Source organism: Aspergillus tanneri (genome assembly GCF_003426965.1).
Source record: "Aspergillus tanneri strain NIH1004 chromosome Unknown AapTan_7_pilon_pilon_pilon, whole genome shotgun sequence".
Taxonomy (NCBI): Eukaryota; Fungi; Ascomycota; class Eurotiomycetes; order Eurotiales; family Aspergillaceae; genus Aspergillus; species Aspergillus tanneri.
In genome coordinates, this window is record NW_022984634.1 from 3,284,627 (window position 1) to 3,302,522 (window position 17,896).

The 17,896-nt window shown below is 51.0% G+C and overlaps 8 protein-coding genes across 8 annotated transcripts; 3 read left to right on the forward strand and 5 right to left on the reverse strand.

Moving 5' to 3' along the window:
* Window positions 1-905: 905 nt before the first annotated feature.
* Window positions 906-1,388, forward strand: nhp6 (high-mobility group nucleosome-binding protein; the record flags this gene model as incomplete). Its single annotated transcript, XM_033572313.1, has 4 exons — window positions 906-963; window positions 1,015-1,110; window positions 1,169-1,290; window positions 1,356-1,388. The coding sequence occupies 4 exons, from the start codon at window positions 906-908 to the stop codon at window positions 1,386-1,388; spliced, it is 309 nt and encodes a 102-aa protein (XP_033425628.1).
* A 2,359-nt stretch (window positions 1,389-3,747) lies between these two features.
* On the forward strand, window positions 3,748-5,740 carry ATNIH1004_007695 (uncharacterized protein; the record flags this gene model as incomplete). The annotated part of the gene is made up of 9 exons (XM_033572314.1): window positions 3,748-4,163; window positions 4,220-4,627; window positions 4,683-4,760; window positions 4,819-4,854; window positions 4,915-5,051; window positions 5,101-5,212; window positions 5,276-5,380; window positions 5,448-5,626; window positions 5,685-5,740. The coding sequence occupies 9 exons, from the start codon at window positions 3,748-3,750 to the stop codon at window positions 5,738-5,740; spliced, it is 1,527 nt and encodes a 508-aa protein (XP_033425629.1).
* Window positions 5,741-6,181: 441 nt separating this feature from the next.
* On the reverse strand, window positions 6,182-7,282 carry ATNIH1004_007696 (CCDC174 family protein; the record flags this gene model as incomplete). The annotated part of the gene is made up of 1 exon (XM_033572315.1): window positions 6,182-7,282. The coding sequence occupies one exon, from the start codon at window positions 7,280-7,282 to the stop codon at window positions 6,182-6,184; it is 1,101 nt and encodes a 366-aa protein (XP_033425630.1).
* Window positions 7,283-7,514: 232 nt separating this feature from the next.
* ATNIH1004_007697 (homoserine dehydrogenase) lies at window positions 7,515-8,729 on the forward strand (the record flags this gene model as incomplete). The annotated part of the gene is made up of 2 exons (XM_033572316.1): window positions 7,515-7,545; window positions 7,648-8,729. The coding sequence occupies 2 exons, from the start codon at window positions 7,515-7,517 to the stop codon at window positions 8,727-8,729; spliced, it is 1,113 nt and encodes a 370-aa protein (XP_033425631.1).
* A 107-nt stretch (window positions 8,730-8,836) lies between these two features.
* ATNIH1004_007698 (heme-dependent oxidative N-demethylase family protein) lies at window positions 8,837-10,226 on the reverse strand (the record flags this gene model as incomplete). The annotated part of the gene is made up of 4 exons (XM_033572317.1): window positions 8,837-9,067; window positions 9,143-9,846; window positions 9,908-10,049; window positions 10,104-10,226. 4 exons carry the CDS (start codon window positions 10,224-10,226, stop codon window positions 8,837-8,839), a joined length of 1,200 nt encoding a protein of 399 aa, XP_033425632.1.
* Window positions 10,227-10,643: 417 nt separating this feature from the next.
* ATNIH1004_007699 (uncharacterized protein) lies at window positions 10,644-11,066 on the reverse strand (the record flags this gene model as incomplete). Its single annotated transcript, XM_033572318.1, has 2 exons — window positions 10,644-10,919; window positions 11,001-11,066. 2 exons carry the CDS (start codon window positions 11,064-11,066, stop codon window positions 10,644-10,646), a joined length of 342 nt encoding a protein of 113 aa, XP_033425633.1.
* Window positions 11,067-11,851: 785 nt separating this feature from the next.
* Window positions 11,852-14,833, reverse strand: ATNIH1004_007700 (putative DUF221 domain protein; the record flags this gene model as incomplete). Its single annotated transcript, XM_033572319.1, has 3 exons — window positions 11,852-14,077; window positions 14,139-14,684; window positions 14,750-14,833. The coding sequence occupies 3 exons, from the start codon at window positions 14,831-14,833 to the stop codon at window positions 11,852-11,854; spliced, it is 2,856 nt and encodes a 951-aa protein (XP_033425634.1).
* A 1,673-nt stretch (window positions 14,834-16,506) lies between these two features.
* Window positions 16,507-17,784, reverse strand: FBA1 (fructose-bisphosphate aldolase FBA1; the record flags this gene model as incomplete). The annotated part of the gene is made up of 4 exons (XM_033572320.1): window positions 16,507-17,067; window positions 17,132-17,434; window positions 17,496-17,606; window positions 17,677-17,784. The coding sequence occupies 4 exons, from the start codon at window positions 17,782-17,784 to the stop codon at window positions 16,507-16,509; spliced, it is 1,083 nt and encodes a 360-aa protein (XP_033425635.1).
* Window positions 17,785-17,896: the final 112 nt, after the last annotated feature.

Here is a 17,896-nt window from a genome sequence, read left to right on the forward strand (position 1 = left end):
AGTCAGTAGATTGAGGAGGCGCTGATGGTTGCAAGGGAAACGGATGGATGGCCATACATGACGGGTACGATACCCTTCATTCCCCAGCAGGGCTCCAGCCAGTGGCAGGCGGCGGACTTATTCCCTTTCCCTTGCTGTGCTGCCCACTTTCCCCCCTTCAGTCGAAGAGAAGTCAAGCAAGTCAGGTAGTGAGTGGCCCGCCTTCCCGTCTCCCTCCTACTCTCCTACTACTACTCTCCCCTCTCCCTCACTCTCTCCCTCCCTCTCTCTACCTACTCTCACTACGCTTCCCTCTTCCCATACAAATTCTCTCCCCCATACAAAAAAGTACGCATATCCGCATCGGTGAGTGCCCTAATAAACCCTCCACTCCTTCGCAATGCTTCTACCACGCATATCCAATTCTTTTTTTTCCCTTCAAAACCATTTGTTTCCATCTTCTATGCTCGATGGAATTGTGATTTCCTGGACTTTTTCTTCACCTCAGCGCGATCTCGCTGTCGCGCATCTGCGCCGCCAACTATATACTTCCACGAACAATAAGCTGATTTCAACGCGTATTCTCTCCCCCAGGCAAATTTTTGCCGGTTCTAATTTTTGATTCCCGAATAATCTCTGAGTTTGGTAAGTCTCCTGCGCGCTTTTTTTTTTCTAGTCTTCCCGCGTTGTCGACCTGCGCCCGTGGTCGCTCTGCTCTTGTTTGGGAGGCGCGCACCACGCAGCATCCGCTTACCACCTCCCTACTGCGCGTGCGTTGTCGCATCGTTGTCTTGGTCCCATATTTACTACTTTCGTCGCACCTTGTTTTTCTTTCATTTGCCAGCCTTAGCTCCCTTCAAAGCCTCGCCCAAGCGACTCATCCGATCTTTTCTAACAAGACATCCGAACAGACCTCAACCTTCAATATGCCTAAGCAGGCCTCTGCCCGTAAGACTAAGCCCCGCGTTGAGCGGAGGAAGAAGGGTACGTGACCATGCCATTCATCTTAATGACCACTACTAATTCTTATCCCAGACCCCAACGCGCCCAAGCGTGGTCTATCCGCGTACATGTTCTTCGCCAACGACAACCGTGAAAAGGTTCGCGAAGAGAACCCTGGCATTACCTTCGGTAAGACACGCAGGCCTGATATTCGCGTGTGACTGCCCCATTGCTGACATCTTTGTAGGCCAAGTTGGGAAGATGCTTGGGGAGAAGTGGAAGGCCCTGAGTGACTCGGAACGCCGCCCATATGAGGAGAAGGCCGCTGCAGACAAGAAGCGATATGAAGACGAGAAGGCCAGCTACCAGGTAAGAATCCCCCCGACTAGTCACTTGATTTGAAGGCGATGCTAATCAAAGTTGCTGGACAACAGGCAGCCGGCGACGACGAAGAGGAGTCCTCTTAAATTACTCCTCGCAGGTCTCGTATGTGTTGACCGATTGGCGTTTGTGTCGTTTGTTTTCGCTCCTTGCTGGCCTTGTGTATTTCGTCGCTTATATTTCCTTTCCCTCTACTCAATGGCTTCTGGTATGGGATGACGGTGGTTTCTCCTTGTTTTCTGTTTATGAAGGATCTTCGATGGGAAATGTTTACTGTACGACCTGGTGGCTTTTGGGACGAATCGGGGAGCCCGGCGCTGATGTTTCAGAACGGCGGGAGAACCTTGTTCGAGTATCTATGAAGTAAGAATGGAAGCTGCAGAAAGTATTGTGACGCAAGATAACGTTGTATACTAGCCTAATTGACCACATCCTTCTTTTTTTATATTTATTTTATTTTTTTTTAATGTGGTGGTGTAGCTAGTATGTGTGTTGTGAGATTGTAGCCTCCTGAATACCTATATGACACGCTGTGATATTGGTCGAGGATCGAACATTGGCGACTTCATCTGGGATTCTGGATCTTCCAACTCCAGGGCCCAAGCTCCCGAGATGACGCGGGGCGCGCTTGTTTATGGTGCTTAGACGCGTCGTGGCTCCGATATCTCCGACCTTGGCTTTGATGCCTAAGGCTTCGTTCATGTTCGCTTCCCTACAAAGCGGCCCAACGCCTGAGAGGTAGTACATATCCCCCCAGGTAACCAGTGAGCTGGACCAATCTGTGACACAACAACCGGGTCCATCTTACAGCCCAGATCCGCTCACCGAATAACCTGAGCGCAAATCTCGTTTCCGGTTAGTGTGTGTACCCGAAGGGAAGGACCTAACAGAACAGCCTCCTAGGATGCATAAATGCATTGCAGGAAATGATAGGTGGGCTATATTGCACTCTTGGGCTGATATGCCTTGTGGTGGAATTTGATGAGTTGGGATATTGTGCAGAAGAGGCTGATAAGGAGGTGATGGGTACGATGTTCTGGATATACGCAGCTACACCTCGGCATATCATAGTTGGCTTCATTATCTTGATGTTGATACGGTTTTGACATAGGATTTTGTCATATCTTTGAGGGTGCATAACTGGGTGATTAACCTAAGTTGTGCAGTATAACCACCACCATTGTATACTGGCAAATGGGAGTGAATATCAGGCGATAGTAATGGACATTGATCTAATTAACAATATATTAATTCATTAAGAAACAAACAGTATAGTATTATCAGCGACTGTTGTGGTAGAATGTCCTGAGTGCCTATACTATCTAGTAGTGTCTAAGTTTTTGCCTTGGGACGATGAACGGTGAAGAATTAAGTTGAGTCTCGTGACTGACACCACCAGGGTTCACTTGGCCCGTGACCAAAAGGCTCGAGGATTTTCACGATTCAGTACAATCGACTTCCCCTTTTGGGTATTCGTCCCCAATTCAGCTAACTCCTTGTCTGCATGTCAGACCGGAGGGGCTTTCCAGTGGTACGGAGTACTCGTACAGGGAGTGGTTTTCTCCAAGACACCTTCAATCTAACAATAGGTAGGTATCGACCGTTAATACGGGTAGAAGAAGACGATTGACCATCAATTAGCGGGGTTACACACCACCATTTTCCTCTCCATCACCACTCCATCCCGTCCTTCAATGCCCGTTATTGGTTTCGTTGTCCTAACAGCGCATGAACACGTCAACGCTCCCAAGGCAGTTAGACAGTCGGAAGACTGTGCAGTTTCAAGCCATTGTGGTCGGTCTCCCTGTCTGAGAGCCGCAAGTCAGTATGGTCTATGGTCTATGGTCTATGGTCTGATTGACGAGATCGTGCCCCACCTGAAAGGATTCTTGAGTGCCGCATTCTTTCGTGGACAGGTGATTGATTGATTCCCTCATTGCTGTTCTGTTCTTAATTTCCTAACTCGCTTGTGTGTCTGTTTCCAAATTGATTTTCTGAACTCGACCGTTTGTTGACCGGTCCTGTTGTTCTTCCTCGTGGTCTTTTCAGAAGATACCAATTGATAGTATGCGTCGGAGGGCTGATTCCTCCGATAGCATGACGCTTTCTGACTCCTTCATTGTCTTCTGAGTTGTTGTTCGGTTGCCCCTCCCCCGGCCAGATATCTGATTATTCTAAGTCCACTGTGCGAATCATTCCTTTTTTTTTTTTGGGTTTTTTTTCTTCCCCCTTAGTCTTTTTCACTTTAAATTTGGACAGATTATGTCCCGCTTCTGACCGTGACGGGTAGAATACCTGTTTTGCACATCTTTTCGCTTGACATTATAGCTTAAAAACCATTGTTTGTTAATTTTTTATTTTTATTTTTATTTTTTAATAAAGAGAGGAAAGGAAGGAGCAACTTTATTATATATTGATATTGATGGCCAGCTCTAGTTGAGCATCATGGCCCTGCGCACTTCGGCTGATAATGCGGAGGATGTGGCCGCTGGGTTTACTATATTTCGCGAGCCTCTCCCCGAACATGCCACAGAAATCACCGGCCTCATTGCCGATCTATATTCCATCAGCACGTCGCTAAAAAAACTGGAGGACCTTACGAATGACCGCAAATATCGTCATAACCTTGCTGCTGCTCACCCCGACCTGGAGCTGGTTCGTACTAGTTTGAAGTACACACTTGAAGACATCGTCGACTTCTTCGGTGACCTCGAAGAGCGACGGGGTCCGAGTCGAGATGTCTACAAGCACACTTGGCAGGATCTGTGTGCATTCTTCCGGGAAGAGTCCCAGGATTCCTTGTCAACGCGTCTAGCAAAGTACAAGGCCTTCTTGAACGAATTGGAAGATCTTTTGAAGGAGTACATATTTCCCTCGGCACCTACTTCTCTCGGAGAGCACTAACGCCTGAATGTAGCCAATACCCAGATGCATCTCTCATAGCTGGCCTCCGTAGTAACATACGAGGCCTCCTAGTTCATCAGAACAATCGTCTTGCTCTCCAGCTGGGCTCCATCTCGTTGAGTGCGCCGTCATCAGCCAGCAGCAATAGTGCCGAGCCCGGAAGTCCAGCCAGCGGTCGCAGGCCCCGAAACCGAAGATCGTATGAACGACAAAGGCCCCCTCTGGTGTCACAATCGCCTCTATCTCCATCATCAGGAACCTCTTCTGACATTCCCCCATCTGCCCCCGATATACCGTGTTCCCCGGTCACTAGTTCTGCTACTAGCCAATCGTTGGGCTCCAATTTCCCTACCGACCATTGGGCCCGAAGAGTGTTCCTCGAGGAGCACCCAACGACGGCCATTCCATATATAGGTGAAAGGTGAGGAGACGCCGGTGAATGCAGCCACGAGAACTAGGAGCTGATGAAACCGCAGCTCCAAATGTCTTGGCGACGCTCATCCAGGAGCGAAACGGTGGCTGTACGACGAGGGATTTGAAGAACTCTTACAGCTGTAAGTGCCCTCCTTACGTCTTGTTCTCTATGTAGTCCGCTAGTATAACTTCATCTAGAGCTTTTAATAGCGATTCGGATTTTCGTGTGAGCTTGTACGTGCGGGAAGAAGATCACCGAGCGCGGATCTTGTGCAAATCCCCTCGTACTTCTAGATCCAGTGACTATTATTGCCTCCCCTTGAATCTACTGGAGATTGTGCGCGTGGGATCCTGCCTGCAACTGTGTCGACGACGGCGTGGGGGATATGAACTTGTATTATGGGCCAATCTTAAATTCAGCACCCTCGAAGGTACGTTCCCTCTAGCTCCTTCGGAAACCATTGCTGACAGACTGGGCAGAAATGGTACTGTTTTTCTGTACATTCTTGGCCCTTCGCTCCCAAGATGCCGGCCGACCGGTAGAACGCATCCGTGACTATGAGCTCGATGACGAAGTGGAACTTTTTGGCGGGTAAGACAGCTATTCCAGCAAACAGCAGAAACAAACGCTCCCTTTCATACTGAAAAACGATAGGCAAATAGTCGATGATAATTTCCTGCACGCTTTGCGCATATATCGCGATAATATATCTGGAGTAGTCCGACTGCAGGCATCGGTCCACAAGGGCGAGATGAAACGGTGAGAGTTAGCAATTTATTTATTAATCGACGTAGGGTAATGGCTGACCGCAAATATCGTGGATCAGAGCCCCGGTTTGGACTGCCTTTATTACGCCTCACATTGGTGTTCGAGGTTGGATTCGCCGAGTGGACAGCAAAGCCGTTCTGCTGCGTGAACTCCGTCCTGTGATCCTTACCTCTGCCGATTATAATGCCCCACGAACCCCAAAAGGGGAGCATATATTGAAGTTCACAAACCATTCTGGTGAGAGTGTTCCTCTTCATTGAAACTGGTCAGTATTTAAACTAATGTAAGCACTTAGATGCCCGAGGTTTTCTGAAAACCATTGAAGAACTTCGGCAACTTGAGCGATCATAAAAATTGGCTGTGCATATGCTTCAACGCACCGGGTCTTCGTCGAAGAGGATGGTATTCCCTCCAACCAGGAAAAGAAATATATAATAAGGACAAATAAAATCATTGCTGGTATACGGAACTGCATTTAATGTTGGATACATTACGATTCATGAGCTATGAGGCTATGACATGACGAACTTACGTTGATTACCTGGGCGGCCTTTTACTTGTTTCGTACTACGTTTGTTATTAGGAATTCTATATCGACGTCGTCCATGTCTGTTGAACTGTTGTTGTATGGAGAAGCTGAGCGATGATAGGATTCGTTGCGCCCCAATGATGTTTGAGTAGAAAATTCTAAATTCGACTAGTATAACCTCAATTTTTATCTAAATAGTAATGCGAAGGGGTATCTCAAAATAGAACCAAGTATTATACAGATACTTTAAACAGTCGGGTCGGTTAAACGTCGGCTTCAACTCGGCTATCTCCGCTCCAGTCACCCACATCTCCCAGACCAGCTAGGAACATCTCTGCGCGCCTCTTGGACCGCAGCTCGCCAATTTTTCTTCTCCGTTCATCCTTCACTCGCTCCCGCTCGGATCTCCTCTCCTGCCGGGCCTCGCGTTCGCGCTGGGTTTCATCTCGCGCGTTCATGAGCTCCTCCATCTGCTGTCTGCGCACATCTTCATCTTTGGAAAACGCATAAAACCCTGTTCCTCGATTGCGCACTTCCGCATCGGCGTCATAATGTGTTTCTCCCGGAGGTGTGGGGGACCGGTCTCTGCGTGCCGCAAGGTATGATATCTGCGACGCCACCGTGTCAGACGGGTTGAACGCCTCCGCTTGCACCGCAGCACCATAGATCAAGTTATCCGGCCGGGAAGGACGCCAGCGCTCTTGCACATTCGACCGTTCTCCAGATTCTTCTTTCAGTCGAGTCGCACGCGCCGCTTCAGCCCTCGTCCCGCGACGGCTACGACCCAGTTCGTCTTCGTAGGATACGACAGATGCATTCTCATCATCATCGTCGCTGTTGTTGTCGTCTTCTCCGCCCTCCGAGTCACCCCTGGCTCGCTCCGCCTCGGCCCATTTCCGATCAAAATCCACAAGACCCTCTCGTTCTTTCCGTCGTAATCGAGCCAGATATGCATCTCCACCGCCCATTGTATCCTCCTCATCATCACTATCAGCCGCTAGATACACCCCGCTTTTCAGTTCGTCGTACATTCGCGCCTTTTCCTCCATGCGCCGCTTCGATCGGTGCAGGGCCGTTGCATCCACGGCCCCGATGTCCTGCGTGCGCTGGTGCGACTGCTGCAACGCGGCATTGTCATCATCACGGAGATCCGCGGCCGCGCGTTTCTGAGCTCCCTTGTTGTGGTGAGTGAAGATATCGGATTTGCTGGATTTGGAGGCCCGTGGTCTCCCGCGCGTGGAGGCTTCGGAGTCTTTGGAGATAAGCGACGTGAGGGTGGTCGTGAAGGCGAGGTTGGATGCAGATGGGGTGTCGGATTTAGAAGTCGATTTGCGACGAGGGACACCGTATAACGAGTGCGACATGGTAGATAGAAGGCAGATGAAAGGTAGAAGTGGCTGTTGAGACGATGATGAAGAATTGAGGCCGTATACGGAAGGATGACTCATCATTGCCCCACGATCCCACGTGCTGGTTCTTCGTCACCTTTGCCTTCACTTTCATACCATTCTATTCTCAGTCTATCCTCTGGTGGCTGTCTTTTTCGTGGCATTGTAGATTCGTTAGAAGTGTCTCTGCAATCCTCAGTCACTCATCATGTCGAAACCTGTCTATCTCGGTATCATCGGTATGTTTCCTCCATCTACAGCATATACCCGCGATGACTCGACGTATAACCAACTCTACCTCCATACCCAAAATTCAGTCGACCCCAACTGATATGTTTAAGGCGTCGGTGGCGTTGGAACATCCTTCCTGAACCAACTAGCCCGTCTCCCTAATGCTCCTCAACTTGTCCTCCTCGCCCGCTCAACACAGACTCTCCTGTCTCCGACACCGGCCTACTCGCCTACCATTCCCGCCGCTGAGTGGAAATCCGCCATCGAGACGCCCTCTCTCATCAAGTCTGGCTCCTTATGCCCCGAGGAGATCGCCTCGTACCTCTCCTCCACCCCCGGCCGCTCCATCCTGGTCGATAATACCAGCGACCCGGCCCTCGCCAGCGCTTACCCCGTCTTCCTCCGCAAGGGCATCTCCATCGTCACCCCCAACAAGAAGGGTTTCTCCTCTGACCTGGCCCTGTGGAGGGATATCTTTACCGCCGCAACCCAGGGCAACGCCCTTGTCTACCACGAAAGTACCGTCGGCGCCGGTCTGCCTGTCATCTCGACGCTGCGCGATCTAGTCGCCACCGGAGACGAGGTCACTCGCATCGAGGGCGTGTTCTCGGGCACGTTATCCTTCCTGTTCAACACGTTTGCACCCGCGTCGGGTTCCTCTTCCCCCGCTAAATGGAGCGAGGTCGTCGCCCAGGCCAAGGAACTAGGTTACACGGAGCCCGATCCGCGCGATGACCTGAACGGAATGGACGTCGCGCGGAAACTGACCATTCTGGCCCGTATTGCCGGTTTGGAAGTTCAGGCCCCGGACTCGTTTCCTATCGAGTCGCTGATCCCTGCGGAATTGGCCTCGTTGCCGTCCTCGGCGGATGGAGTCGCCCAGTTCATGACAAGATTACCCGAGTTCGATGGCCAGATGGCTGCCATCAAGGACGGCGCTGAGAAACAGGGTAAGGTGGTGCGGTACGTCGGTAGCATCGATGTCGGTACGAAGGAAGTGCGCGTGGGTCTGCAACAGTTCGATCGCGATAATGCCATTGCCGGCCTCAAGGGTAGCGATAATATCATCAGCTTCTATACCAAACGGTACGGTAACAACCCCTTGATTGTCCAGGGAGCCGGCGCCGGCGGTGATGTGACGGCTATGGGTGTGACGGCGGATCTGCTGAAGGTAGTGGAACGTTTGCATTAGTTTTGCATCCTTTCTACTTTGGCTACGAAGTGTAGACGATTCAAGATCAAACCCAAGAAAGGAAGGAAGGAAAGAAAAAGTTAATTAGATGCTGAATCCTCCATCGTCTATGAACGTAGGAATTTCTTCACAGCTTCCCCCCACAGCGGGGCCCGCTTGTACCAGTGCATCCCAGGGACATTTCCCTCTTTGAGACCGTCAATGGCAGTGGCCAGATCCTCACCTAGACCTTCATCCTTGATCGTTTGTATCGGATAGATATATGTATGGAATGCAAACACCAATGCATTGGTGCGTGGAAGCCGATGAAGCGTCTGTCGTTCACATCGTAGAACCGTCTGACTCTGTCAGTTATGGACTGAGATTCAATTGAAAGTCACTGGGAAAAAAAAAAGATATAAAAAGAAACCCACCGAGTGAACATCCAATTGTCCCTTAATGACCGCATCCCCCCCCTCAGTACCATGCACACCGCCGAATGCAGCAAATAACTCCGTATTGGTCGTGACGCTCCAATTGACTCTCTGCACGAACTTGCCTGCCTCGACGCGCGCAAAGAACCGATCCATGCTTCGCTCCAGTTTTTCCTTGTATCCCGGTACCGGCGCATGGATGGAGGCGAGTTTCAGTCCGAGTTTCTCGGCTGGGTTGAACCCCGATGGAAAGTAGGTGGTGTATGCTTGGAGGATGTATTTCGCTTGTTGGTCTTCTGCACTAGGGTCGGCGTTGTTTCTGTTTCCCTTCGAATAATCCGGTAAAAGGACGAGGAAGTCCTCATCCACGAGGGTGCCGAGGATTTCGAGCTCTCTCCGTCCGTTGCGAGACTCGGAAGTGCAATCCAATGGGACTTGCTGGCCGGTGACAAGGCTTTCTAGCATTTCTTGCTGTTTCGGGGTGCATACAAGTCGGAACATTCGTGGGTACCGGGTGGGGAGGTAGGTGCCCACGACGAAGGAATAGAGTTCGCGAATAGCTGCGACGATATTTGCGTCTTGAGGGTCGTTGATGCCGATGACGACGTCAGGGTGTTGGCGCAGGAGGGCTGCGCGAAGAGCCAGTCGGTCCTTGTATGTTTTGTCCATGGGAATGAGAGTGGAGTGATCTAGGGAGGTGAGGGCTGTTCCGTAAAAGTATTAGACAGTTCGACTCCGTTGATACATTGGTGCCGTGGAACTTACCCATCGTCAGATGGTACTTGGGCTTAAAAGGGCGGAAGGACAAAGGCTCAGTGGATTCCCAGGTGAAGTCAGGGAGCGGCTGGATGGATGGATAGCCCGTTGGCTCCGATGATGATTCAAGATCTTGAGAAACTGGTAGCTTCTATGTTGATGGTTAGATCGCGTGCTGGCCATGCCATGAGATGGTGAATCATACACGATTCCAGTGGCTGAACAGCCAAACCACCATGATCCCCAAGAGGACCACCAGGGGATTTCTCTCGATATAGACAATCCAGCTGTCCAGAGCGTCCACTTGCATCATTGTTGTGCTCGACATTGTCCGGATCCTTGACAGTCAGTCAACACCTTCTAGCGTGGTATCATCTATGGGGTTAAATATCGCTGCGCACGATGATTCGTCGGAAGTCCTGTCCAACAGCAATCGCTCGAAGCGCCGAGTCGGTATGGGTTAACCAGTCGAGAAGTACAGGGGGCTCGCGAGATAGATTGGAACTCGCTGAGGACGGCGATTGTGTCGCAGGCGCCACTACTCTGAATCAGGAAGCTGGCCTGAGAAAAGAGTCTACAACTGGAAGAGACATCCATCCCCAGTGTGATCGCAGACGATCATCGACAATTTCTCTCGCTGGCTTCCTAATCAAATCTCGCGATTGTAGAGAGGAGTTTAGAACAGACTGATGGGAAATCCCTCCCAGGAAACTAGAAAAACAGGCCTTGACAACTGCCTATACGGTCATTGGGACGGATCGGTTGGGGTCCTCCGCCTCAGCTGGTCCTCAGTCGTCTCCCTCCTGGTCGTCGCATCGGCATCTTCATAGCCTGTCAGACTGAACACCCTCCGTTGACGACCGCGTCTCTCGTTTAAACTGGGCGCGCGAGGTCGTTGCCTCCCCCTGGCCCTACCGCCGACCACGGCGATTTCATATTCCAGCATCCGCCAGAGATACAGGCACAGATCGAACATAATGAGAAGCGCCCAAGGAACGATGGTTATGAGACCGAGGAGAATCTACACACGTAAATAGATAGGGATTAGCATGTACTGTCCAGTGAGCTCTAGATGAGTAGAAGGAATAATACATTGACGTACAAAGGTCCGAGCAGCCCAGCTTTCGACGTAGATTAAATCCGGGGGAAGGATAGAATACCACGCCATTTTCTTTCCTTTTCTTTTCTTATGTTTCCTTCTCTCCTCCTTTTTGTTGTTTATCCCTTATTGTAGTTTGTGAGGTGGGAATGTTGATTTGACTTCGTTTAGCTCATACACGTCTATGCGGATAAAGAGGTAGTTTGACTTCACTAAGCAGCAGTCTGAATACCAACAATCTCGCAGGCTATCGACAGTATACGTGTCCGATGGGAAGGTCGTAGGATGTTTCTAAACTGGTTAATTTGAACCTCGCACGCGACTGTCTGATTTTGTTGGGTTGCCCAAGCCTTGGTTCCTGGCGACGGAAACGTGGAGACGCACGGGCGATCGCGTGGTGGGAAAAGGGGTCGCTATATGGAGGGCAGAACCACGACAACAGCGGCCGATGAGATAGGATAAGCAGTACCGGGCAAATGGACGGAGGAAGATACTGGCAAGGAGATGACCGCAGGGAGAAAGTAGTGAATGAATGAATAAATGATGAGGACAAACCGAAGATCTGGGTATCGGCCCAATCCGGTAACGATAATAGCCTCGGGTTTACGAACGACCAACAAACAACAAACAGTATCTCCAATGAATCTAGATGCTTTGATTATATACAGCCCACACAGTACAGTCGATATCCAGATCGCGGGCCTGTGTACAGCACAACTATTTCCATGACTCCGTGGTAGCCTCCTAAATACGATCGTCATAAACCCACGCTTTCTATACATAACAAGGGAGATCCATGCAAACAAAATTCCAACCAGAATGTAAAAGTATCAGGTAAAAATCGTCGTTTCAAGCTATCGTGGCATGCGGTAATGGTCATATGAATTGGGATTGGAGTCGTCCTGATCCACAGGTCCGTATCCCCGGGCTCGCCATCGATCCAGTGGTGTCATAGGCTCGTTTAATGCGGGTCTCTGTGCCTGGCTGAGCAGCCTAGCTTGACTCTCATCTTCATGCTGATAGAGTCCCCGACCCACTGGGCCGCTGTCCACACGCGACAGCGGGGTGCGGAAGGCCGGATGGATCTGATCGTTCCCTCCCATTTCGTACGGCCGGATGGACGGAAGTGACGGGGCTGGGGAGGACGCCCGCGACGAGGTGGGCGACCATTCGCCCCCTAGATGGCTGCGAGGAGTGTGCGAGCGTTCGGTCATCAGGTCATCGGGACGGCCGTAGATGCCACCGCCAAACTCGTCCCGGAAATCGGCTCGGTCCTTGAAGTACGAAAAGTCGAGATGGTTCTCGGGGACAACTTCGAAGGGCTCCCGTACCGACATGTCCATCATCGTTTTACCCGGACGCGAGGTGGACATGGCATCCATGGCAATGTCGGAGTACTCCGCATCCGCCTGGGAGGAGTCCAGTCGTCCCCGGTAAATGCGGCTCAACGAATCGGCCGCCTTCGCGTGGACCATCGGAGTGATCAAGGGCTTGTAGAGGGCGGGATGCCCGAACCGGGAGTTGAGCCGATCTGATGTTGTCTTCCCGGGCTTGCCTACTGCCAGAGCCTCGGCATCGCTGAGGTTGGCCCGGTTGTAGAACTTGATGTCCCCGTCGAAGGTCTTCATGCAGTACCACTTGAAGCCGAGCATCAGGAATGGAAGCGGGATGACGCAGTAGACCATGGTCCAGGTGCCACTCGCTTTAGCAACCAGCGCAATGATCACGTTGGCCAAAATGGTCGCAAACACCATCCGGTTGAACACCACCCGCCAGAACCTACCCCCAGATTCGTTCTTGGTCACACACACGTACATCAGTATGTACTTCTTCATCATTGCATCCAGACCGAAGTACAGCGCGGTGATTGGGAGTACGATCGGTTGTAAGGTCGCAAAGCACAGAGCAACCGTCGCGTAGAACAAGAAGTAGTTGTAATAACTGGCGTATTGGAACGGGGGCGGTGCCGTCCACTCTATAGTCTGTCGGGGGGTAGGTGCGAGAAACGTCTTGGAGAACCATACCCAAAACACGTTCACTAACTGGACTAAATCAATGGCAGCTCCGAGGTTACGCTGCAGGAGGTAGGTCACCCAAAACGGAGAGACTTGGCATAGGGCCCCCATGGCCTTCGTATACAGATGGCCGTCCTTGATAGCCTGCCACACATCCACATCTTTTGTACTTTTCTCGTCGATGACGGCGGCAACGAACGTCCACGCGGCAGAAAAGAGAGAGAAGACGATCAGGTTGTTAAAGACGAAGAAGGAGTATAGGTTGTGGAGGACGTGCCGCTCCCTGGAGCTTTTAGTGACATCACCCGCCCGGATCGCCATACGCCGAAAGATGATGGGTAGGAGCACATAAACCAGAGATGTGATAGCAGGCGCAAGGATACCTTGGACTGCAGCCCAGACCGCGGAGTTGCTGTGCAGTGAGGGCCGAAAAGCCGGCCAAACCAAAGCCAAGTTATTTAGATTGGATAAGAAGATGGCGATGAGGGCGTTTGGAACGATCCATATCAGGGTCAAGATCGCCGTCCAGATAAAGTTCACAAACCGCTTCCATCGTCGTGCCTGCTTCGACAAAGGCAGGTTTTCCCAGATGAGGTCGCTCGGCCGCGAGGCCAGGCGAATCGTTGTTCCTTTTGGGTGCTTATTGCGCACTTTGTAAGCCACCGCATGGGCATGCTCGATCATATCCCAGCTGACGAAGCCGAACGACAGGGCGTTACGCTTGTCGATTGATGCACGAACGTGTTTGATCTCCTCCTCTAATTTCTGGATCCGGTCAGTCAAATAATCAATGGCGTCTACCTTTCCGCTTGTCCCTTCGCGCCTCTCCTTCCGGGGCGGGCGCATGGTGGGCCGGTTGGCGGGTAGTCGGTCTGGATTCTTGAAGTACTTTGCTAGCACCGACTCGAGCTCGCGCACCGCTTCTTCGTGTTTTCGGATCAACCCAGGAAGGCCCTTAACGTTGCGACCAATGGAAGCCCGGGGTAGGGCAGCAGTGGGATTGACCTCGTCAATCAGGCGCATCACACCCTCATCAGATCGTGCAGCTGGAGAAAGATCGGTGATCTAGAGGCCAATTACGTGAGCGTCGTGCTAGCGTCACCCTACGGAGCGAAGTGGAACCTACCATCAACGTGCGGGCATGCAGACTACGCTGATATTCCGAACTTTGGAAGTACTTCCTGCGTAGCGACAATACGGCCTTGTAATTTCTCCAAAGAAAATAAGCGACAATGATGTCGAAAGCCCAGGCACAAAAGACTTGACTCCAGATGGGATTTGAGGAAACATTCAGCGGGGTCATCTTCGTGAAAATATCCTTGTCCTTGGAGTTCGCACCACCCTGCGTGAGGTTGATGGGAATCATAATCCCACAGCCAATGACGCTGAGTAAGATGAAAATATTGCGGCACATTTTCGTAAATCGGAGGAAAATCGCGGCATCAAGACCGATGCAGTCGATCAGCTCCGGCTCTCGGGTGCTCAGCACAGGCTTGACCCAAGCAAAGAGGCTTTTTCCCACAGGAGGCGGTGCGTGTTTGCGGTCGGCATGTTTCACCTTGGGGGCATATACGACCGAATGTCGGGGACGAACCAGCGAGAAGAGCAAGGCGAGGAGGATGAAGAAGCCGAAAGAGGTAGCCAAGGAGGCCCACACGGCATTCTCTCGAATCTGATCAGGTCAGTTGGTTGATATCGAAGGGCATCACATTGGAGCGGGTGGTTCAAAAGACGTACGGCCGAACTGAACGGGTCCTGAATGAGCCTGAGAAATTGGTCCAGGGAGTCATCATCACGGCGCCATAGAGGACTAGGATCCATGGTGGCAGGAGAGCCGAGGCCGCATGGATGAGGCCGTCAGGGGGGAAGAAGGAGAGAGAGAGAGAGATGGTGGTTGAATGTAACGATCGAAGAAAGAAAAAAAAGATGGAGAGAAACGAAGGACTAGAAGAACGAATGAATTAATTAACGGAGATCAGGGCTGGAGAAACAGCGGAAGAAGAGAAATAAGAAGTAAAGGCCGTTAAGTTTAGTGTGGGTAAGAGTGGAGGCGGGTCTGGAGCCAATGCAAAGAGTCCAGCACATCTGTACTAAGGTAACCAACTTTTGGCAGATTCGCAACCTCCGATTAGAAGACCAGTTGACACCCGGTCTGTGGAGTGTCCACGTCTCTGGATGCCATCAATAATACCTACTAGAATCCAGTGTAATGTGAATGAGATAGATGGGTGTATATACTGCCCCAGGACGTGGAATCGGCCATGTCACTGAGAGTGTAACAGGTACATCTGGGAAAACTGAGAAACTACAACAGCTGAACCCACCAGTGCGTTTCCATTGGTGGCCTGCCGTCTTTATCCCGACTGTTATTTTGGCGCACCAATCAGAGCCTGTCCTTGGCGGCGAGTCTGGAACATCTGGACACTTTTCTGAGACAGCGAACCCAGAGTAGCCCGTTGATTGGTCCATGGGTTCAAGGGTCTCGAGGTGTTTGTCAGGTGTCGACTGCTTCCTGAGGCATGTCTGGCCTATCACCAAGTAAGAATCTGACAGTTGACTACTATTACTCGCTCGGTAGGTGACAAGGAGACTGGGTGTCAAGACCATGAAAGATTCCTCTGTACGGAGTAGCTAGTATCATGAGACGCAGCTGATTACTCCATCTTCCACTAGATCACCCCTTATTACCAATAGTCAAGACATTCCCAGGAAACCAACCTTTAGCGTCCCAACGGACATGTAATAGTCCCCAGTGCTAACAGAACCATCTTTAAATAGCTCACATAAGCAATCCATACCCACGCGGGAGCCAAAGAATCTGTATCTGGAACCCTGAATACTTCATTCTCGTTGGGAATTGCCGCGCTGGGGTGGATTCCATGTCTTGAATCAACCGGATGGTACTCCGTAATACTGCTACTTTGTAGATAATCTACAGAGTAGTAATTTACACCCCTGGGATGGTTACATTCCAGTGATGGGTGGAGCATTAGTACAGTAAATGAGGCTTTGCTGCCTTGGGCTAATCTGGATCCATAGTAGGCACGGTACATGACCCAGCCCTGCAGATTAGTACTTATATCATATGTAGATGTACAGTACATACGGCTCCGGAGTATGTATACCCTAATGCATAGAAGCCACCGACTCTTCCTTCTGCCTGAGGCAAGAAGTATAGTGGCCTGGAGCACTGCCTAACAATAACCAAGAACCACGAAGTCTTTGAGCATATTTTATTAATATATTTCATCTTCATACTACATACACCCTCATCGATATTCAACTCCGACCTAGCCGATATCCATGCAGTATCCAACATCACATAGAACGATCCAGGTTGTCATTCATGTTTTTGTGCCCCTCAGATTGGTCAATTTATGTACTGGTATCTGAGTTCCTCGTATCGGCAGACATCACATCGGAAGAAAAAGAAACGGAAGGAAAAAAAAAAAAAAAAAAAGAGAGAAGAGAGAAAGAGAACTGGTATCAGACCTTTACAGCTGGCCAGCAGTGTTGAAGTCCTCGAGAGCAACCTGGACCCGCTTGCTCATGCTCTTCTCACCCTCGCGAACCCACACGCGGGGGTCGAAGAACTTTTTGTTGGGCTTGTCCTCACCATCGGGGTTACCGACCATGGCCATCAGGTAATCCTTCTTGCCCAGGATGAAGTCACGCACACCACTCAGGTAGGCGTACTGCATATCGGTATCCACGTTGACCTTGACAACGCCGTAGTCAATGGCCTCTTTGTATTCGGCCTTACTGGATCCGGAGCCACCGTGGAAGACGAAGAAGACGGGCTTGTCCTGGGCGGAGCCGATCTTCTCCTTGACGTAGGCCTGGTGCTTCGAGAGCAGCTCGGGGTGCAGGCGGACATTGCCGGGCTTGTAGACACCGTGCACGTTACCGAAACCAGCGGCAATGGAGAAGTAGGGGCTGATAGGGGACAAGGTATTGTAGATGGCGAGGATGTCCTCGGGCTGGGTGTACAGGGAGTTGTTGTCGACGGATTCGTTGTTGACACCATCCTCTTCACCACCAGTGATACCGATTTCCTGCAATACTCGTTAGTCCTCCGACGCTATCACAATTTGCAACAAAATTTTATTTTAATCTTACCATCTCGAGCCACTGCTTCATGGGGGCAGCACGCTTGAGGTACGCGGCGGTGGTCTGGATGTTGTAGTCGACGGGCTCCTCAGACAGATCAATCATGTGGCTGGAGTAGAGAGGCTCGCCGTGGAGCTTGAAGTAACGCTCATCCTCATCGAGGAGACCGTCAAGCCAGGGGAGAAGCTTCTTAGCACAGTGGTCGGTGTGAAGGATGACGGGGATGCCGTAGGTAGGAGCGATGCTGCGGATATAGTGGGCAGCAGCGATACCACCGGCGATGGAAGCCTTCTGGCCGTCATTGCTGACACCCTACAGAGACCCAGTTAATTATCCAGTCCTCTCAATGGAGATAAGGCTACAAATAACATACCTTTCCAGCGAAGTAAGCAGCACCACCCTGGGACAGCTGAAGAATGATGGGGCAGTTCTTGTCGCGAGCAGCCTCCAAGGAAGAAATGACAGTCGAGGAGGAGGTCACATTCTGTTGAGAACCGATGCGGTCAGTGAGACGGTCCATGAAGAGAAGCTTGGGAACCGAATGGGTCGCCTACGATGGCGGGGATGGCAAAGTTGTTCTGCTTAGCATATTCAAAGAGGCGGAGAACGTCATCGCCGACGATGACGCCGGACTTGCGAGTAAGCTGTTCGAGGGCACCCATTGTGATTGAGTATAATGGACTAGACAGTCAATTGAATATGAGAATTAGCTTGGAGTAGAGGAGAATCAGATGAAAGGCGACGAAGAAGAGGGAGAAGAAGAGGAAGAAAAGC